Here is a 23928-nt window from a genome sequence, read left to right on the forward strand (position 1 = left end):
CAGAAAGATAAAAAAAATACAATTTAATTACAAAAAGTTCTTTAAAGAGGAAAAAAATGTGTGATTCATAGAAACTCTCGGTTATCTATGAAGAAGTCACAAATTGGGGTGAAATTTTCCAGGAAAAATGTGTGGAGAAGCCTCTTGTCTAATGGAGTGAATCTCTGTAACATACATGGGAGAAACATAAGATTCTTGAGAATTTTATACCAGCAGAACCTGGTCAGTTTGGACCAAAAAGGACAGAGACAATATGAAATGGAAGAAGGCTACTGGACACCCAGAAATATATAGGCAAGAAACAGTGATAAAACTACTTAGCTACAAATCCATGCTACCCTTCATGAAAAAAAGGAAAGATGATTCAGAGGGCAGAGGTGAAAACCACAGAGGATTATTTCCAGCCCTTGAAAACTAATGGAGTTTATCCAGCTGGATTTCAAAAACACTTATTTTTATCTTCCCATTATCTTTCTTTTGAATGGAAATGTCTTAGCTGTCATCTTATGCTTGTTTCACCATCGTAATTTGGGAGCAGACAATGTGTTCTTAAATTTCAGAGGTCTATACATAGAGAGGAATTATGCCCCAAGATGGCTTATACCCAGAGTATAACCCATACCAAATTTAGATGATTTTGATGATGAAATTTGGGACTTTGGAGCTGATGAGATTTTTGTTCTTTGACTTGATGCTCTCAGTGGTTGTGACATAAGGGGCATTGGGATGGGGTGAATGAACTTGGCATGTAAGACAGACATTAATCTTTCTTCCTTTGGCTCTAACTCTATATCATTCTGAGGTGTGGAATGGAACTGAATATCTCAGTTACTTTTTCTGCTTCTCCTATATTCCATATACACAGATAGGTCTTATTACTCCTTCAAAATGTCATGGAGGAACATGATTCTTCCTTTCAGTCCAAGATCTGAAGAAGTTTGTATCAGCTCTAGATATTCTCTCTCATTTAGGTCTGGATTTCATTGTTTCTGTCAAATATTCTTGAAATTTATTAGAGGTTGTGGGAATTTTAATGTTTCACTAAAGATGTTAATATATTTCTATTTGGTATATTAAAAAATGTCTTGGGGTGCCTGGGTGGCTCAGTTGGTTAAATATCCAACTCTCGATTTTGGCTCAGGTTATGATCTCAGGGTGGTGAAATGGAGCTTGGAATCAGGCTCCCTGCTCAGCAGGGAGTCTTTTGGAGATTCTCTCCCTCTCCCTTTGCCCCTCCCCCTGCTCATGCGTGTGGGCGTGTTCTCTCTCTCTCAAATAAATAAATCTTAAAAAAAAAGAAAAACAAGAAGATTGGGTAATTCATATTTAATTTAATTAATTATTAATTAATTTTTAATGTAATAATTTAAGGTAACTACACTTATTTGGAGTTTCTATGCTTCCAACCTAGGAGCTAAATATTTTTGTTAAAATATTCTCAAGAAAGTGAAAAGAAATAACTTTTGAATTATGTATGGTGAGCTCAATAAAAACTGCCATTGTGCTCTTAAATTTTAAGAGTTTTTTGTGCTATTGTATTCTCTCAAAGTAAGAGCATTCAGATTAAGGTGAGAGGAGCATTTGTCTTTAGTCAGAATAAAGTCATGTTAATGGATTTAATCTGGCCATCCAGAGACTCAGACTTTCAGAGAAAGGTGTATTTTTAAAATGGAATACTTAAAATTAACCAGAATACCCCAATCATATATGAGACAATGTTTGCATTATTTCTAGTACATAGACAGTCACACACAAGGACACACACATAGGCTTTTTTCCCCAGCTGTTTTAATTGTCATTTTTAAAAATTACTGAATCATATTTTTATATTATGCATTCTGGCAAGTTTTTCTTATGACTATTAATTATTATATGTAGCCATATTTTGCTAAGATTATAATAGTTTTCAGCTGATCTTGTCGAATTTTATTATTATGTAATTGTTCCCCTGACAATAATGATAATGTGTTACTTTTCATAATTATGCATCTCTCATTTAGGATGTGACTTTATGATATCTGTTTTTTTTTTTTTAAGATTTTATTTATTTATTTGACAGAGAGAGAGATAGCGAGAGCAGAAACACAAGCAGGGGGAGTGGGAGAGGAAGAAGCAGGCTTCCTGCGGAGCAGGGAGCCCAATGTGGGACTCGATCCCAGGACCCTGGGATCATGACCTGAGCCGAAGGCAGACGCTTAACGACCGAGCCACCCAGGCGCCCTATGATATCTGTTTCTTGACTTTTGCATTGGCTAGAACTTTTAAGACATTAGATAATAATGATAATGATGGACATTGCTGTTTTTCATTAATTTTAATGTTATTATGTACTGCTAATGCTTGTTTTAGTTAAGTATTCTTCCAAGTTTACTAGATGTCTTTATGAAGAGGGCTTTTTTTTTTTTTTAGTTTTATTAAATACCTTTTCAACATCTATTGAAAAAATTTACGTTTTACTTGATCTGTCTCATTCCCAACTTAAATCTTTACTCCCTCCTTCGGGAGCATGGGTGGCTCAGTCAGTTAAGCATCTGACTTCAGCACAGGTCAGAATCTCAGGGTCTGGGATTGAGCCCCCATAGGGCTCCATACTCAGCGGGGAATCTGCTTGTCTTTCTGCCCCTCCCCCTGCTCATACTCTCTCTCCCTCTCTCTCTCTCAAATAAATAAATAAATAAATAGAAACTTAAAAAAAAAAAACAACTTTGTTCCTCCTTAGGTATTAGTATTTAAATATACTGTTGGGTTTTTTATGTTATTTTATTTCAGGTTTTCAGATGTGAAGTTATCTTACTCTTTGATGTTGAATAACGATGCTTTTTTTAAAAATACAAATTTATCTTGAGCTTTTCCTTAGCAATTTATTTTAGGTTTTAACATACCTTTTTTTTTTTTTTACATAGGCTTTTAGAAGAAAGAAAATGTCCCTCATTAGAAATCCTTATAATTCTATTGGAATTATTAACCAAAGTTATTTTGTTTTATGTAGCTATATAATTCATGTATGGTATTATGATCTGTGTTTTTATCTAAATTTCATGAAGACAGAAAAAGGAAGAGTCTTTTAGCTTTCTTTATCAAATACTTGAAAATGTATTGAATTTGCTTTTAAGTCTACAAAGTAAAAATAAAATGGAAATAAAATTAAAATGTTAGCATACTTTTTTTTATGAACTCTGTGTTTTCCAATGCAGAAGTGAACCTTTTGAAATAACTGTACTTTGAATATTAAGTAATCCAATGGCTGCAATTCCATAATTTTCTATTTTATAATAGAATTTTTATTGGATTTATAAAGATATATTAAGGACACAGTAACCTTTGAATTATGTAGTAAAGAACATTCTGGTAAAATTCACAATATGTGCCTGTTTTCATAAACAGAGGGGATTTAAAAGTAGTAATATTTGTTATATTTTAACAATTTTTAAATTAATATTTGCCTAGACTTTAACAAATTTTTAATTGATGCATGTCCTTATTTTGTATTCTTTACTTCTCAGTCAAGTGTTAGTGAACATTTTTGCTTTTCTTTAAGGTGAGTAATAACAGTATTTAACTATGATATGAAAGATCAACAGCCCTTGCATTTATTTTTACTGCTATATCATCCAGTGGCATATTGTGTGACTGCCTTCAACCATTTTGCCCTTCGGTTTTGAATCTTAATGTTCTGCTCTTCATTAATGATCATTAAAATCTTGTATTTCTTAAAAGAAGTTAAATTTGAGAAAGTTTCATTAATTTAAGAATGGGGATGCTTTAGATTCATTTCCCTTGTTCAAGACATAAATAATTTTTACACTGATAAATTGGTATCCTTCTCTTAAATTTACTAATAAATAGAAAAAGCTTAGATAAAAATGGCATGATGAAAAGTATGACATTCACTTATTTCAAGTGAAAGAAAATGAAAACAAAATAAGTGCTGTGGCAGTGACAAGATATTAAATGTACAACATTTAGAGATTGGTCACCTACAGTAGGTTGTAGGCAATTCCACCATCGGTGTTTAAGCTCATATTTGATAATCCCATACAGAAACCTCCCATGACTGGTCAGTGGCACATGAGAGATAAATTAGCATTTTAATGAGAGCATAATATTCTCAAAGGAAGAGAACCTCCACTATCACCATTGCTTTTAGCTTGTGAACTTTGTGTTTGTAGGAAGGCTTTAAAGTGTACTTTTACCTTGGTGATAAATTGAGTTACATAGTAGTGCAGTTACTGGGCAAAGGTAAAGGGTAGGCTATTTCTATCCATACTTATAAATATTTGTTAATAATTGACTTCAATAACAAGGTCTGCCATTCTGGTTTAATAACCGAGGGTCACTAGTGAAGCTTTGTTAGCCCCCTGACTCTCCCTGATATACTTAGGACTGGTCTTGAACTTAACAATTTACACACATGCCCTATTTGAGTCTGTGCTGGGATTTGTGTTGAGGACAAGCCCATTAGGAAGAAAATCTTAGAAGCTCAAGTTTCTCATCATTCAATGTAAATACTGTTTTTTCATCAGAGATTGTGTTACTCTTGCATTTTTAGTGTTAAAATAGCCTTTAATAATAATTACAGAAAGGGACAATTATGATAATAGATCTTTCTTTTTATCATTCTTCTTTTAAAAAATTTTAATTTAAATTCAATTTAATTAACATATAATGTATTATTAGTTTCAGAGGTAGAATTTAGTGATTCATCAGTTGCATATAACACTCAAGGCTCATTACTTCAACTGCCCTCCTTAATGCCCATTACCCAGTTACCCCCTCCCCCCCACCACCTCCCCTCCAGCAAACCTCAGTTTGTTTCCTATAGTTAAGAATCTCTTATGGGGTGCCTTGGTGGCTCAGTTGGTTAAGCGTCTGCCTTCAGCTCACATCCTAATTCCAAGGTCCTGGGACCAGGCCCCACATCAGGCTCCCGCTCAACAGGGAGTCTGCTTCTCCCTCTCCCTCTGCTGCTGCTCTCTCTCTCTGTCAAATAAATAAATAAAAGGAGCCTAAATAAATTAAAAAAGGGGTCTCTTATGGTTTGCCTCTCTCTCTGTTTTCATCTTATTTTATATTTCCTTCCCTTCCCCTATGTTCTGTTTCTTAAATTCCACATATGAGTTAAATTATATGGTATTTGTCTTTCTCTGACTGACTTATTTCACTTAGGATAATACCCTCTAGTTCCATCCACATCATTGCAAATGGCAAGATTTCATTCTTTTTGCAGACTGAGTAATATTACATTGTATATATGTACCACATCTTCTTTATCCATTCATCTGTCCATGGACATCTGGGTTCTTTCCATAGTTTGGCTATTGTAGACATTGCTGTTATAAACACTGGATTGCATGTACCCCTTCAAATCACTGTGTTTGTATCATTCTTACTTTTTATGTAAAGCTGACAACTTTAAGTCTCTTTCCCAATTAAAAATTTTTTTTTCTCTCTGGGGTCTTTAATCTTTTTTTAAAATTTTTTTAATTTAAATTTTAGGTAGTTAACATACAGTGACAATATTGGTTTCAGGAGTAGTATTCAGTGATTCATCACTTACATACAACACCCAGTGCTTATCATAGCAAGTGCCCTCTTTAATACCCATTACCTACCCACCTCTATCCATCAACCCTATCCTAAGAGTCTTTTATGGCTTGTTTCCCTCTCTCCCTTTTTTCTTTTCCCCCTTCCCATATGTTCATCTGTTTTCTTTCTTAAATTCCACCTATAAGTGAGAGTGTATGGTATTTGTCTTTCTCTGACTGACTTATTTCACTAGCATGATACACTCTAGCTCCATCCATGTCATTGCAAATGGCAAGATTTCATTTTTTGAAGGCTGAGTAATATTCCATTGTGTGTGTGTGTGTACACACCACATCTTCTTTATCTGTTCATCAGTTGATGGACATTTGGGCTATACTCTGGTTTCTCTTCAGATCACATATATCTTTTGCATTCTACCAATTTAAAATTTTTAATATTTTGTTTTTTAAAGTATCTGCTCAGCTTGTTATTTTTAATAGAAATATTTTAATATTTATTTGATCTAGGAGTGATCTGCCACCAAGTGTCCTATTAACTACTTATGCTCTATTGCGGTTTCTTTGAGGTTGTGGGAGAATAAAAATTATGCATATGGGATTAGAGTTGGCACATACTGAAAGTAATAATTATTCCTTATGCTTTTTTGTATTTCCAAAGTTTCCTATCATGAATACATGATGCTTTTAAAACCATGAAATAATGTTAAAATAACCATGAAACCAGAATATTTGCCAAACACAAATAAACTCAATTAGTAAGATCCCATTTATAATTTTTTTTTTTTAAATCACTGTGTACAAGTCTGGGAACCAGTGCCTTAAATATTCAGATTCAGGATTAGGATTAAATTAGTTAATGTATATAACTGGCTTATTAGCACACTGGCATCCACATGCTAAGCTCCCCCCAAATACTATCAGTTATTGTTTTATTTATTTAATTTAAAAGCCTTTTATTGACCCTTTGTAAGTATGAGACACTCCTAGGTGATAGGAGATACAGTGAGTGCGTTAGCAAACAGCCATGGACCTTGCCTGCCTGGACCTAAAAGTCTTATGAGGGACACAGATTTTAATCAAATAATAATATAAATAATATAATTACAAACTTCAGTAACCATAATAGAGAAAACATGCAGAGAACAATAACTCTGGGATCTTATATTGATCTAGTCTGGTGATAGTCACAGGAGACTCTCGGGAGAGACATGAAGAAGGTATAGAAGTTACTGAGGTAATGGAGGGAAGGAGAAGGGAACATGCCAGGCAGGCAGAACATCTTGAGCAAACATTCTGAAACAGGGGGAAGCAAGGTGTATTTATGAAACTGAAAGAAAGCCAAGGTTGTTAGAGATGGAGGTGGCAGCAGGGCCAGAATGTTAAGAATCTGTTAGGACATAGTAAAGAGCTGACCTTATTTTAAGAGCATCATTAGATGAATGGATAAAGAAGATGTGGTATGTATGTATATGTATACACACACACACACACACACACAATGCAATATTATGCAGCCATCAGAAAAACCCGAAATCTTGCCATTTGCAACGACGTGGATGGAACTAGAGGGTAGCGAAATAAGTCAATCAGAGAAAGACATGTATCATATGATCTCACTGATATGAGGAATTCTTTAATCTCAGGAGACAAACTGAGGGTTGCTGGAGTAGTGGGGGTGGGAGGGATGGGGTGGCTGGGTGATGGACACTGGGGAGGGTACGTGCTATGGTTAGCGCTGTGAATTGTGTAAGACTGATGAATCACAGACCTGTACCTCTGAAACAAATAATACAGTATATGTTAAAAGAAAAAAAAAAAAGAAGATAGTAGGAAGGGAAAAATGAAGGGGGGCAATCGGAGGGGGAGATGAGCCATGAGAGACTATGGACTCTGAGAAACAAACTGAAGGTTCTAGGGGGGGAGAGGGGTGGGGGGGATGGGTTAGCCTGGTGATAGGTATTAAAGAGGGCACGTACTGCATGGAGCACTGGGTGTTATTCGCAAACAATGAATAATGGAACACTACATCAAAAACTAATGATGTAATATATGGTGATTAACATAACATAATAAAAGAAAAGAAAAGAAAAGAAATTTTAAAAAATCACCAAGTAAAACAAACAAACAAAAAGAGCATCAGGAAACCATTGAATAGGAAAATTTATAAAAAATATATTTTAAAAATATTACTGTGGCTGCTGTTTAGAGATAAGATTGGAAGGGCCAAGAAGACTATTTAGGAGACTAAGTTGTTTGTGTCGACATAGGTGATAATTTTTTCTAGATTCTACCATTAGGTAGATGTTAGTTCCACAATAGCCAAACTGTGGAAGGAGCCCAGATGTCCATCGACAGATGACTGGATAAAAAAGATGTGGTGTATATATACAATGGAGTATTACTCAGCCATAAGAAATGATGAATACCTACCATTTACACTGACGTGGATGGAACTGGAGGTTATTATGCTAAGTGAAATAAATCAATTGGGGAAAGACAATTATCATATGGTTTCACTCATATGTGGAATATAAGAAACAGTGCAGAGGACCGTAAGGAAAGGGAGGGAAAACTGAATGGGACGAAATTAGAGAGGGAGACAAACCACGAATGACTCTTAACTATGGGAAACAAACTGACGGTTGCTGGAGGGGAGGTGTGTGGGGGGATGTGGTAACTGGGTGATGGGCATTAAGGAGGGCACATGATGTGATGAGCACTGGGTGTTATACGCAACTGATGAATTGTTGAACACTACATCTGAAACTAATGATGTACTATGTGTTGGCTAATTGAATTAAAAAAAAAAAAGAATATACTAAAACTGTAAAGATAGATGGCAGAATGACAGTTGCCTTTGAAGGGGAGGGAGGTTAACCAGAAATGGGTATCAGGGATCTTTCTGGGGTGGTAACATGCTCTATATCTTGATAGGGGTTTGGACGATATAGCTGTAAACATTTGCTAAACTCATTAAACTGTACACATTAAAAAAAAAAGAAAACACTTCTATCTACATGAAAGAAAAAAAAAAGATAGATGCTATTTACTGAGACAAGAAACCCTGGCACAGGACAGGTTTTGGCATATAGACTTTGAGATGCCTATTCGTTAGCTAAGTGGAGTTCTCAATTAAGTGACTGGGTTTCTTGATTTTGCCACATTTTGTTAACTCTAAGATATATACTTTCATATTTTAGTGTTTCCGAAATTAAGCTATGTCTTAAAATCAATGGTATGCCATAGTTAAATTTCTAGTCCTTTATATTTCTTAGTGGTGTGTAAATTGATGGGGCCCTCAACATCTGTAATGTGTTAGATCCAACAAAATATTGTTAATGATAATAATAATAACAAAGAAGACCACCATAACACCAATTAGTAGCCCACAAATGACCAATTAACCAAAACTTCTGATCAGCATCCAGTAGGAACCACTGACCTTTAGAGCATCCAAAACAGTGTAGGAGTGACCAGAAAAGGTAATGGCTTCCTTTCTTCCACCCACCCACAAGCAAGCAAGATGGAGGAAGAGACAGGAAACTGCTGTCATTATCTTAATAGGATAGAGGCTATACCAGCATCTGTTAAATGGAGGTCATCATAATGATAGTAATAACTAATGCTTAAATAATGCTGGCTATAGGCTAGGTGTTCCTCTAAAGACTAGATGTTCTTCTAAAGACTTTACTTACATTAACCCATGTAGTCCTCATAACAACACTATAGTATAGACAGATTTACTATGATACTGAGCTGGAAAGAGGTTAGCTAACTTGCTTCAGGTCACACAGCTCATAAATGGCAGATTCAGATTCACACCCAAGCGGTTCAGCTCCAGAGCCTCTGCTGTCAACCACCGCTATCTCTACCGAAGATAATTAACTACGGTGACCTGGGAGCAATAGAGTTATGGAAATTTTGTGTGGGCTTTTGCCACAGAAACAGACCTAGGACATATACATGGAAGATCTTCAGATTTTTACTACACATACAGCTTGGGGAGGAAGGGGTAAGGAAGAGCTGTTATTCTGAGTTTTGAGAACAGTATCACTACATCTGAATCCAATGTGTTAATACTGGCTTAGCAGTGCAGTAAGAGGAAGGTGCTCCATAGATAACAAAAATTATCAATATCAGCAACAAAAGTTAAATTCCTACTTTTAATCTTGGGATGTCATATGTAATAAAATAAAAAGAGAACGTGTTTTATAAGCTGTATGCTTTCTAAAATTAAAAGTGTTTATCTCTAATCAACTTTGATATTATGAAGGAAGGTACAGTCATTCAAAAATCATAATGCCTTGTTTATATAAGCTCCAAGCCTCCGTTTGTGTTACCTGATGGCAAATGGTGACACTAACAGGACTCTGAGCTAGAAACCTTCAATGTGGGTCTGCTGTTAGAGTTCGCACTGTGTCTTACTATCCTAGCAAGTGCAACATTCCACTGACTTCATGTGTTTCTGCTTAGTCTTCAATCAGAATATGCTGGTAAGAAAAAGTGGCGGTTATACATTTTACCGCTGTTGAGATTTTAGTTTAAGGCATTTACTTTGCCTGAAATTGGAAAGATTTGTTTTTAGGATAATACAGGACTTTATTGGAACTAATAAGCATAATCCTATCAAATAATGTTACTAAACATCCTTTTTTAAACTAAAGGAGTTAGAAAGATATAAATGTTGGGGAGGGGAGAAACCTTAAGTGCAGTTCTATCTTTTCACACTAAATAGCTGCGGTTATTGCTAGTTTTTCCTACTTTAATTTTCTTTATGGCTTCAAAGAGAGACTCTGATCTATTTTGTTTCCTTATCTTGTCTATCATGGACAACTTCAGCATTGTATTTTATTTAGCTGTGTGATTTCTCATGATGCAGTGCTGCATCCCCAGCCTCCCTTACCACTCGGAAGGTAACCCCCTGCCTGAGGAGCTCCCCTCTCAACTTCTTGAAGAAGTATGACTGAGTGAAAAACTAAGGCAGGCTCACGCTTCAGCACTGCTTTATAATAGTTCCAGCTTCCTCTCTGCTCTTGACAGATGATGTTGGCAGATGTTGACATAGATACCGCCTATATAATTCTAAGTCTATATGTAATCTTTTTTTAAAAAAAAATCTATACATAATCTGTTCACATATGTGAGCATATGTGAGGAAGAGTTTTTGTTTATTTTGTTTGTTTGTTAGTTACAAGGGAACAATTTTGAACTTTCCCTTTTAAAAGGAGGCAGAAAAGTCCCTAATATATGTGTATAATTGAAAGATGCAATAACATATTTTTTTCTGACTCTCTCATCATTTCTATTATTGAAATAATACTAGATGAAAATTGATAACACAGTTAATCTAGTACATATAGACATGGTGCCATATAAATGCTTTATATATCTTATATCACTTAAATGTTAGAATTATCCCAACAAGAATTTTATGAGAACAATATTATCACCTGAAGGTAAACTGATTTGTGTAATATTTCACAGCCTGTTAATGATGATTTGAACATTAGGGCTCAGGTCTGTCTATATCAACTGGGGTCCAATTAGGAAATAGAAACTACATAGTAATTTGAGCAGGAAGAATTTAATGTAAAGAATTATTAATTATGATCTGCTACTAAGGGGTAAAAATAACTCTAAAGAATTGAGAAGAGCACATGTAGGGAGTGGCTGGTACTCCTAGGTTTGAGGCAGAGCACCTAAGGAAAGAACAAAAAAATTTTTTTAAAGATTTCTATTTATTCATTTGTCAGAGAGGGGAAAAGCACAAGGAGGGGGGGTGGCAGGCAGAGCAGGCAGAGGCAGAAGCAGACTCCGTGCTGGGCAAGAAGCCCGACGTGGGACTCGATCCCAGGACCCTGGGATCATGACCTGAGCTGAGGGCAGGCACTTAACCAACTGAGCCACCCAGGCATCCCAGAAAGAACAAATTTTAAAGGAGACCTTCTACCTTCACCCTACCCCCACCACCGTGGAGCCACATCTTGGAGAGGGCAGAGCTGTGGCCCAGCGAATGGCAGAAAAGTTCACTGAGGTAGCAGGCTAGGGGAACTCATAGGAAAGCCACTTTCTGGGGTTCTTGGGGAACTGTCCATAGGGAGGTGTCACACTGTGGAAGGTGCTGCACTATGAACTTGGTAAGAAGCTCCCAGTGTTTGTGCATGTAGTGGGGGGTGGTTCCAGGGGACACCCCCCAGAAAGTGCCCTACACTTCTGGCTACTGTGCACTCTAAGAGCCAACAGAAGGAAGTACCCAGAACCAGGAAGAGCCCCTTCACCATCTAGTTCCCTTCTTGGCTCTCTATGGAAGATGCTTAAAATTGTGCCTTATGGCAAAGAAGTGTTCTAGTCTCACAAGCAGGACAGTGACAGGTGGATTAGGAATGAGGTAATAGATTGATACCTGGCACACAGCCCACCAACAAATCTACTTTCTTAATCATTTAAGCATTATGTCATATACTTACTATACCACAAAATATGCTATTTAACAAAAAAAGGAATATAAGAAGAAAGGAAGGAAACTAGGAAGGAAAGAAAAAATGCAACAGGGTTATAAATGAAGATTTACATCAGTATTTCTTTTTTCTTTGAAATGTTTCTAGGTAGAGTCACTTTGAATTCATTCCTCAGGAGATTGTTTTATTGAATCTTAGGCACTGGCTTATCAACCGAAAACTGAAGTTGCAAAGTGGAGGCCCAGGGTCCATAACCAAAGATTTTTTACTCTACAGTTCAAATTAATTTTGAATTCTTGTTTCCTCATCTACTAGTTAATGCAGGTTATGTTTGGTTGATAATCATTTGTTTGCAAATCAGAGCTTCCTTAGATAATCCAAAGCCTAATTGCATCATTTATAGACTGCAAGATTTAGGCAAGTTATTTAATTTCTCTGGGCCTCAAATTCTTCATGTAAAATGGAAATAATAATAGGATATGCCTTATAGATGTTTTATGAAAACTAACTGTATTAATGTTTAAAAGCATTTGGAACAATTCCTTGCATATAGTAAGTGGTATATAAGTATTTGTATATGTATCATTATATTTTCCTATAGACCATAGCTTAGAAATATTAATTCAGTCATTCCACTTTGGGGAACTCTATGTTGGTCCACATTTTTGTTAGATTAATCTGATTTCATTGTTTACTGGCAATTAAAAATATATATGGTTATGTTATGTATAATATGAATGCTGTTCATTGGATACCTTACTTTTTACTATACCTATTAACAATACTGCTTTAAACTTACAGTGTTTGAAGACGATATTTGTAAATCCCTTACTCCTTAATTTTTGCTAGGAATTATCTGAACAGTAAGATTGTTGGTGAAGTACCTTTGGCTAAAGAAAACCCATGTTGTCAACATAGCCATTAGCATTCAAATTATTAAATAGTTTTTAATGTTGCATCACTTACAAGAAACACATTAGACAAAAATGTCTAAAAATTTTTTAATATTCTCTCTCTCTTTTTTTTTTTTTTTACAGAAGACCATGAGAAATATTCTGAACTCATCAAGAAGTTCAGTGCAATTGAAATGCTATTTACACTCTATCCTCCTCAAGGTGCCCACGTGCGTAATAATATATGGCTTAGGTCAACTTGGCTGAGACCAATAGTAAATGGTGAAGAAGGTTATAGATATATAGGTAAGATGCTGAATCTTATTATTTCTTTTTATAATATAGAAGAAATGACTCTTTTTAGAACTCTTATTTGTCATTTAGATGATGTAGGGTAATACATAGACCCTATAGAGTACTCATTTCAGTTCTTAAGTATTATGCCTGCAATTTAAAAAGTGGCTATTTTAGCACGGAGGACCATAGTGGAAGGGAGGGAAAATTGAATGGGAAGAAATCAGAGAGGGAAACAAACCATGAGAGACATTGGACTCCAGGAACCAAACTGAGGGTTACAGAAGGGAGGGGGTGGGAGGATGGGGTAACAGGATGATGGGTATTAAGGAGGGCACTGATGATGAGCACTGGGTGTTATACGCAACTAGTGAATCGTTGAACACTACATCAAAAACTAATGATGTACTATATGCTGGCTAATTGAACATAAAAATTAAAAAAATAATAAATAAATAAAAAATGCCTATTTTACACTTTGGTGCCTCCTCGAGAATAGTGGAAACACACTGTGTTTTTTCATTCACCTGATGATAGACACTTGTGATACTTTTAAAAACGTGATGCTATAAGGAGAGTTACTATGAACATTCCTGTGCAGGACTGTGTCTAGACAAATGCTTGCATTTCTCTTAACTAAACTCTTTTCCAAAGTCGTTCTATCATTTCATATTCCCCGTCAGCAGAGATCTGAGAGCCGCATTCACTCTACAGCTACATCAGTACTTGGCGTAATCAGTTTTTCTAATTTTAACCTTTCTAATAGATATGTATTGGCATTCCATTGTGGTTTTCATTCACATTTTTCTAGTAGATAATGATATTCAGCGTGTTTTCATGTATTTGTCATTGTATGTCATCACTGGTGAAGTGTCTTCAAATCTTTTGACCATTTTTTAATATATACTTTTTATTTGTCAGTGTTGAAAGTCCTTTAGATATTCTGAATATAAATCCTTTAACATATATTCTCTGAAAATATTTTCTCCTAGTCTCTGTCTTGTGTTTTCTATCTTTTAATAATGCCTTTTGAAGAGAAGTTTTTAATTTTGATGAAGTCCAGTTTACCCCTGTATTCTTTATGCTTTTACTGTGATAGCCAAGATATATCAGTCAGACTTCTAGTCACAAAGTTTTCTTCTAGAAATTTTATACTTTTGGGTTTTATATTTCAGTGTATAATCTATCCTGAGTTATTCTCTTTTTGTACTTGGCTCAAGGTATAGGTTGAAGTTGTTTTGTTTTGTTTTGTTTTTAATTTAACATGTTGATATCCAAATGTGCTAGTGCTATTTGTTGAAAAGACTATCCTTCTATGAATTAACTTTGTATTTTGGCAAAAACAAATAGACTAAAAAGATATATAGATGCAAATAAGCACATGAAAAAATGACCAATATCAGTAGTCATTAGGGAAATACAAATTAAAGCCACAATGGGAATACTCACCTATTGGAAAGACTAAAATAAAATTTGAAAATATAACAATGCCAAGTCTGGCAAGGATATAGAGCAACTAAAGCACTCATTCACTACTGGTGGAAATGCAAAATGATTCAATCAATTCCTAAATATTTTGGTTCTTTCTTATAAAGTTAAATTACTCTAACCATAAACCCAGCCATCTTACTCCTGGGTAATTGCCCAAGAGAAATGAAAGTGTCTGTTTACCAAAAACTTATATATAAGTGTATATAGTTGCTTTAGTCCTAATTGCCAAAAGCTGGAAACAACATAAATGTTCTTCAACTGGTGAGTAGATAAACAAAATTTATTACCTCTACACAATGAATTATTTTCAGCTATAAAAGGGAATGAACTACTGATATACACAACAACATGAATTTCAGATGCATCATGTTAAGTGAAAGAAGCCAAATTCATAGGCTATATATAGATTCTATTTAAATGACACTTTGGAAAAAGCAAACTATAAGGACAGAGATCAGTCCAGTGTTTTGCAGGGCTTACAGCTGGTAGGGGGGTTACATTGCAAAGAGGCAGCATGAGGGAGCTCACAGGGTGATGGAATTATTCTGTCTCTTGATCATGATAGTGGTTATATGGCTCTAAAAATTAGTCACAATGAACTGTATACCAAAAGAGTGAATTTTACTATAAATAAAATTTTAGAAATAAACACAAAATAAAAAAAGAAAAGAATTTATATGAATGACAAACAAGTCCAAAAAAGATGTGCATCATTATTACTCATTAGGGGAATGTAAATTAAAACACAATGGAATATAACTACTTACTATAATGGCTAAAATTAAAAATTGAACATACCAAGTGTTGGCAGGGATGGGTAGCAACTTTACCACTAATATTCTGCCATTGCAAATGTAAAATGGTAAAAACGCTTTGCAAAATAGTTTGATGTTTTCTTAAAAAGTTAAACATTTATCTATTTTATGACCCCACCATACCACTCCTAGATATTTACCCAAGACAAAAGAATGTATATTTACATATAAAGACTTGTACATGAATGTTCATAGATCTCTTTTTTTATAAAAGACTCAAACTAGAAACAAGTCAAATGCCTATCTACAGGAGAAAGGATAAACAAATTGTGATATATCCATCAGAATACTTCTAACTCAGCAATATAAAAGAACTATTGACAGTATTGATACAGGTAACATGGCTGAATTTCAAAAGAATCATGCTGAGTGGAAGAAACCAGACAAAAAAAAGAGGACAAGAGTATGATTCCATTTATAAAAAAGTCTAGAGAATGCAAACTAAACCTTATGACAGAAGCAAATATGTGTTTACCTGGGATGGGGGTGGGGAGTGGAAGTGAAATGTGAAAATGTGATGGGTTACAAAATTTGGCGGTGATGGAAATGTTTATTATCTTCATTGTGGTGATGGTTCCATGTACGTATGCATATGTCAATATTCATCAAATTGTACACTTTAAATATGTGCAGTTTTCATTTATACTTCAATAAAACTATAAAAGTAAAGTTGGAAACATAAATTTAAAGAACCAAGATACTGAAATTTGTATTTTGGTCATATTTTTGAGAAACGACTCTCTTTAAGTTTTAAAACCAGCATTTTAGAACTTATCTACGGAGAGCCACAGATTTAGTGCACTCATTGGGCTAGTGCATATAATGGTATACTTATGTGCTCTTTTCTCATAGAGAGCATAGAGGAAGAAAAGGAGAGAAAGAGAAGGAAAATTATGAAAAAGATAATTGAGGGTTTTAGGCTCTGTAAGATTAATCAAGACCCTTGTTGCAATTTATCTTCTTTTTGCTATTTTCCACCTGAACACTACCACAATGTGACCCATATAATTCTAAAAGATTTGTGTTCATTGTTTATATAGCCCATTTGTGAATACTTGGTACAAATAAAACAAACATAAAGGAAATATGCAAGAGGCAGTATGTTGTAAGTTAAAGACTCCATCTTCTGAGGTTTTATGCTTATCTTTTCCCTTTTTAGTAAGTGACCAAGGTCTCATCGTTTTGAATTACAGTTGTTATTAAATTGATAGACAAAATAGTTTGCAGCATTTGCCTTGAGAAAGATTAGTCTATTACAGGAGTGCTTTCTGAAACTCAGTATCTGCTCCACTAGAAACATTTTAGGGAAGATAGCTCCAGGAATTTATTATGTGTCTCAACATTAATAATACTCCACAATGTAAACACTCCTGTTTATTGATTTCACTCTGTAGATTTAGAGAAGTATCATCAGCAAGAACTGAGGAGTAGTTAATAGAATTACTGAATGCTCTATAAATGGCATGGGTTGCTAACAAATTATGTAGTATTAGGACCATACATATTCTAAAATTATTCATTATATCCATGTTTTTACACCCCACAATTCCTATAACAGTGGTTTGAATGTCACTGGAATGCAACATAAGTCATGACTTCAAATTGCTTAATATATACAAAGTATTTCTTCTGAATCATAATTTTATAATTTTTAGATCAATGAAGGCAAAAAAAAAAAAGGCTTTACATTTTTCTCCAGGAACATAGGTTTTGTCAAACTTATTTTCAGAAAATAAGTTTAACAAGTCTTTTAGAAGGCTTGTGTCTTTTGCTACCTTTCCTTATGAGCTGTCTGTCCTTCAGTTTCCTGGTATTATTGCCTGTCACAGACACACTGAACTTGTTTTTCACCTTCATTAAGTGTTTGTGACTTTGGTGGATTCTCAACCTGGAAGCTGTAGATTATATTAAGGAACTCCTGGAATTCTAATGGGAATACCTTGAAAGGAGTAGGTTAGCCATTATCTTTCAAGAAAATCATTTAGAGAATACAAATGAATGATTAAATTACTTTCTCAAACCAATGGTGCATTCTTAACTGGAATCATATTATTATATTAATGGAAGGTTTCTAATTAGTTCAGATCCTGAATAATGAGCAAAGACCTCTAGTTTTACTACTACTTTTCCATGTATCATTTCCAGCTCTTCATATAGTAAATTTTACTTACCCTATAACATATGGTTATTTAAGTTATGTAATTAATACTGGAACTGATTTCCTGTCCTAATCACTGTTTTGTTACCCATTGTAAAAGTACAAGATATCTTTTATGCTATTCAGTTTATTCCACTGCCTTCAGGCAAGACCTGATGTACATTAACCAAATGAGAATCCCATCTTTAAAGACTCTGGCAATTACATAATTGTCCTTGACAGTCAGGTCTGATTTTTGGTGATGATCTCTCTCAGAACTTTCTACTCTGCAACATTAGACTCTTTTCTTACACATGCCTCATTACAGTTGTAACTTTTTCACTATCCACAAAATTAAGGCTATGCAGAGATTAATAAGAATCTTTCTTTTTCAATAATAGGTCTTTTAAAATATTATCCTCAGAAGTCCTCTTTCTAATCCTTAATGTCTTCTGGCACTTCTCTCTAAACATTTTCCAAATTTTCTTGTTTCTTTTAAGTGACAGAACTCAGAAGAAGATATGATAATCCAATATATCTAATTTATTGTGAGTATAATCCAGCTTCTACATGTTCTGCTTATATCTTTGCGCTTGTCTTAAACCTTTAAAATACACATCTCAGGGGCACCTGGGTGGCTTAATCGGTTAAGCATCAACTCTTGGTTTTGGCTCAGGTCATGATCTCATGGGTTGTGGGATCAAGCCCTGTGTAGGGCTCTGCTCTCAGCGGGGAGTCTGCTTGAGGATTCTCTCCCTCTGTCCCCAACCCGCCCAAATAAATAAATCTTTAAAATACGCATCTCAGCATTTGGATTTCTATCCATCATTATTCTCTCCTTTTTGGGGGCCATATTTCCTTTAATTATTGCTCTGTGTATAATTTATTTTGCCTTCTTAAATTTGGTATCCTGATTTGTCCTGATTATCCTTAACTTATTTAGGATATAGACACTTACTAAGTTTTGAACCTGTTCTTCGAGGTGTTTTGTAAGATTAATTATTGAAAAATGAAAAACTCAAATAAATCCTGTTTGAAGAGAGCTTCATATACTTTATATGACTTATATATGTGCCAGTACAGGAAATGGTCTCTTATAGTTTGGATAAGTTTAAATGTACTATGGTTAGTTCGATGTCTTGCTTAGCCTGCTTGCTTGAGGAGAATAATATCATTAAAAACTATATTTTGTATTCATTTGGACTTATAAAGTTGTTTGGGTACATACCCATTGATCTCCCTTTTTACCAACTATAAACTGCCAGCATCTCTACTTTTATGTTATTTAGTGTCCCTTTGATTTTCCTTATTAAGGGCAAATTATGTGACTATGTTTTCTTGAGAGTAATTGCTAGTGGAACAATGGTATTTTATTTTTAGATGATGGCTCAGTTGGTTAAAACTCTCAACATTTGGTATACTCACAGAAATGATTCACAGAGAGATAAAAATGAATGCTATATTGTATCTGGTGAAAGTTTTTCCACTGTGGGCAAGTTATTACAAATTCTTTAGGGTGATGAATTAGCTCTTGCTCATTTAATGGAATGAATGCATTCTATGTGAATTCCATTTTTTTCTTGGACTTCATTGATCAAATCAGAGATATGTCTCCCACTCATCCAGTTGCACTAGGCAGGTTGGAAACATTTTAGAAAGACATTAAGATGTGGTGTCAGATCTATAAGCTAAAGGAAATGTGAGTTGCATATTTACAATGATCTACCACTCAATACTTCTTAACTTTTTAAAATGAAAATTGTAGGATTATGTTTCATTATTTGAATTCTGCATGCATTTATTCAACAAGCATTAACTGAGTATCAACTATGTTCCTGGCAATGAAGCTTGAAAAATAACTTAAACCTAATCCCTTCCCTAGAAGTGTTCACATTTGAGCAGATCCAAAGCACTATCAGAGTATTGGCTCATTCAGTCCCAGTGAGCACTTTTATTGGTCTATGGGTCAAACAAATAGCTACCAAATAAAGATCTTCCAAAAAAAAAAAAAAAAGTCTTGGGAGAACATTAAATGACAAAGGATGACAATATCTGAAATAAAAACTCCAAACTCAGTTTGTTGTCCATATAAGTAAAGGAGAGTTATGCTGGTTAAACAGTCTTTCTGGGCAAAGCAGACTATTGCTATAATATAGGGTTTTGGGGAAGAGTGGTAGCTAGCCCCCAGGATGCACCCAATGATCCATGCTTTTGTGGAAATATACATACTGTATCAGGGTTGGTCTTTGTTATCAGTGAATACAAGCAAAGTTATGGTATTTTACCTCTGAGGCTAGGTCATAAAGGTTTTTGTGGAAGATTTTGTGGCTCCTGCCTTACTCCCTCTTAGATAAGCTTCTCTGAGGAAAACTAGCTGCCAGGTGATAGAAGTCTTCAGCAGAACTGTTGAGAGGTCTTTGTGCTAATGAGTTGAAGGCATCTGCCTATAACCAGTGAGGAGTTGAGGTCTGTGTGAGTAATGGAACATGGAAGTGGAGCCTCTACCACATCAGTCCTTCAGATGACTGCCACCCCATGAGAGATCGTGGCCTAACCCACCTAGAAAATCCATCCCAATTCCTAACTCTCAGAAACTATGTGAAACAAAAACACTGTTTTAGGCTTCTAATTTGGGGATAATTTGTTACACAACATGCAAGTAGTGATTACTGGCTTTTAGCAGTGGAAGTGAAATGACATAAGATTTAGGGTATGGTTCTTCAGGAAAGACCAAGTTGCTGATTGGCCTTCAAACATGTGTTACTAGAGAGACTTTTGTTCATTAGTTAACTTTCAAAAGTAGGATCTCTCACCTACTGATTGGTTTTCAGAAGTATGTTTCCTGAATTGAGCTATCCCTGGTTGATAAAACAGGTTTAAAACTTGTTCTGGGCATTATTTATCACTATGACTAGAGAATTATAATTGATTGGTTAAAGAGGATTACAAATATGTTGTAGTTTTAACTTATTACCATAGCTGTAGAACTGTTAGACTTTTCTTAAGAGGATGAGGAAATGTTATTCTCAATAAATAAGCACATAAAGAAAAAAATCAAGATTTCATGCTAATTGATATAACAAGCAATTAAGTATAATTGTGAGGCTAAGAAAAGGGAATGACTACATCTGGCAGTATGCAAGATGATTTTATAAAGATGATGACATATGAGTTGTTCTTACAGCATGGGTTATAGTTACTAAGTAAAGAATAGAAGATAATGTTATAGGCAAAGGTCTTTCCCATGCTCTTCAGTTGTGGGAACTAATTTTGCTTTAGGAAATTCTTCCCCCTCACCTTTACTGAATGGGAAGTCATCAGAGAGGGAGAAAAACCATGAACGACTCTTAATTATAGTAAGCAAACTGAGGGTTGCTAGAGGTTTTGTTAATGTAGTTTACAACTACATTATACACACACACTATAATCTCTCCTCATATGTTAATGATTATTCTAGGTAATAAATACATATTTTAAATATATAAGTAATATGTAAAATTAGAGATTAGAGTAACTTCTTATATGTTAAAGAGTATTTTAGGTAATAAATTCAACTTTAAAATGCAATAAAGAATTTGAAAGTTTGCATAAAAGTGTCTCTAGCCAGTCAAAATTGATATAACTAAGGAAATATATTAAAGCTCACAGAAGAGAGACTCACTCAATGCCCATTTACTCTTTTAAAATTTTTTATTTTATTATACTATGTTATGTTAATCACCATACATTACATCATTTGTTTTTGATGTAGTGTTCCACTATTCATTGTTTGCGTATAACACTCAGTGCTCCATTCAATATGTGCCCTCTTTAATAGCCATCACCAGGCTAACCCATCCCCCCACCCCCTCCCCTCTAGAACCCTCTGTTTCTCAGAGTCCATAGTCTCTCATGGTTCGTCTCCCCCTCCGATGTCCCCCCCTTCATTTTTCCCTTCCAACTATCTTCTTTTTTTTTTTTTTTTAAACATACACTGTATTATTTGTTTCAGAGGTACAGGTCTGTGATTCAACAGTCTTACACAATTCACAGAGCTTACCATAGCACATACCCTCCCTAATGTCTATCACCCAGCCACCCATCCCTCCCACCCCCCACCACTCCAGCAGCCCTCAGTTTCTTTCCTGAGATTAAGAATTCCTCATATCAGTGAAGTCATATAATACATGTCTTTCTCTGATTGACTTATTTCGCTCAGCATAATACCCTCCAGTTCCATCCACGTCATTGCAAATGGCAAGATTTCATTCCTTTTGATGGCTGCATAATATTCCATTATATATATATATATATATATATATATATATATATATATATACCACTTCTTCTTTATCCATTCATCTGTCGATGGACACCTTGGCTCTTTCCATAGTTTGGCTATTGTGGACATTGCTGCTATAAACATCAGGGTGCATGTACCCCTTCAGATCACTACATTTGTATCTTTGGGGTAAATACCCTGTAGTGCAATTGCTGGGTCGTATGGTAGCTCTATTTTCAACTTTTTGAGGAACCTCCATACTGTTTTCCAGAGTGTATGCCCATTTACTCTTACTTCAGATACCAGAGAAAGCATATTCTTGTTTGTGAGAATTTCTCCCAGCATAATGGATCTCAGCTTTGTTAGACCATTTATTAGATGACATATAGGTTGAACCTCAATAGGGTTACACTAAGACACATAATTAAATTGTCACAAGTCAAAGACAAAATTAAAAATGGTAAGATCAACAGAGAAAAGAGGGAATTTACATACAAGAAGTTTCATCCCCTCCCCCTCATAAGATTTTTGTCAGATTTCTTAACAGAAACTTTTTAGGCTGAGAGAGAATGGGATGATTCAAAATATTGAAAGAAAAATAACTGTCAATCAAGAATTCTATACTTGATGAAGCAGTACTTCAGAAACAAAGGAGGGATAAAATCTTTCCCAAACAAGCAAAAACTGAGGGAGTTCATTACCACCAAGCCTGACTTATAAGAAATGCTAAAGGGAGGGCGCCTGGGTGGCTCAGTTGGTTAAGCGACTGCCTTCGGCTCAGGTCACGATCCTGGAGTCCCAGGATCGAGTCCCGCATCGGGCTCCCTGCTCAGCAGGGGGTCTGCTTCTCCCTCTGCCCTCTTCCCTCTCGTGCTCTCTGTCTCTCATTCTCTCTCTCAAATAAATAAATAAAATCTTTAAAAAAAAAAAAAAAAAAAAAAAAAAAAGAAATGCTAAAGGGAATTCTTTGAGTGGAAGTAAAAGAATGTAATTAACATCATAAAAACATAAAATAGTAAGGTAAATCTCAGTGGTAATGGTAAACATATTGTCATATTTAGATTCTATAATATGGTAATAGTAGTGTATAATTCAATTAAAACTTCAGCTTAAAAATTAAAAACAAAACAAAGCAAAAATAGAAAACCTAGAAGAAATAGATAAATTCCTAGAAGCACACACCTTTGCAAGACTGAATCACAAAGTAATAGAAAATCTGGATAGACTGATTACAAGTAATAAAATTCAATCAGTAATGTAAAAGCTCATAAAAACAAAAGACCAGGACCAGATGGCTTCATAGATGAATTCTACCAGACTTTAAAGAAAAGTTAGTAACTACCCTCAAATTATTGAAGAGGAATACTTCCAAACTCATTTTATGAGGCCAGCATTACCCTGATAACAAAACCAGACAAAGACACCACAAAAGGGGCGGGGGGGGGGAGAGAGAGAGAAGAGTAAAGAAAAATACAGACCAATATTCCCAAAGAACATAGATGCAAAAATCTTCAATGAAATATTAGCAAACCAAATTCAACAATAGACTAAATTCATCATTTATCATGATCAAATGGGATTTATTCTAGGGATGCAAGGATGGTTCAACTTCCACAGATCAATCAATGTGATACACTACATTAACAAAACAAAGAGTGGCTCGGTTGGTTAAGTCTGCCTTCAGCTCAGGTTGTGACCCCGGGATCCAGGGATCAAGTCCTGCGTCGGGCTCCTTGCTCAGTGGGGAGCCTGCTTCTCCCTCTGCTTGCCACTCCCCTTGCTTGTGCAATCTCTCTCTCTCTCTGACAAATATATGAATAAAATCTTTAAATAAAAACAAACAAAAGGTGAAAATTATATTGTCTCATATTGATGCAGAATAAGCATTTTACAAAATTCAAAATACATGTAAGATAAAAACTCTCAAAGCATGTATAGAAGGAATATACCTTAACATAAGAAGGTCATATAGGACAGACTCACAGCTAATATCATAGTCAGTGGTAAAAAGCTTAAAGCTTTTCCCCTAAGAT

General features: G+C 35.0%; 1 protein-coding gene across 1 annotated transcript in view; it reads left to right on the plus strand.

Annotated features, from left to right (window-relative positions):
• Positions 1–23928, plus strand: part of IQCM (IQ motif containing M) — a 367918-nt gene that overhangs the window by 274603 nt on the left and 69387 nt on the right. The window contains exon 11 of the mRNA XM_044913077.1: positions 13042–13203. Coding sequence (XP_044769012.1) covers positions 13042–13203 — 162 coding nt within the window. The remainder of the gene's footprint in view (positions 1–13041; positions 13204–23928) is intronic.

The sequence above is a fragment of the Neomonachus schauinslandi genome, chromosome 2 (assembly GCF_002201575.2).
Source record: "Neomonachus schauinslandi chromosome 2, ASM220157v2, whole genome shotgun sequence".
Lineage (NCBI taxonomy): Eukaryota > Metazoa > Chordata > Mammalia > Carnivora > Phocidae > Neomonachus > Neomonachus schauinslandi.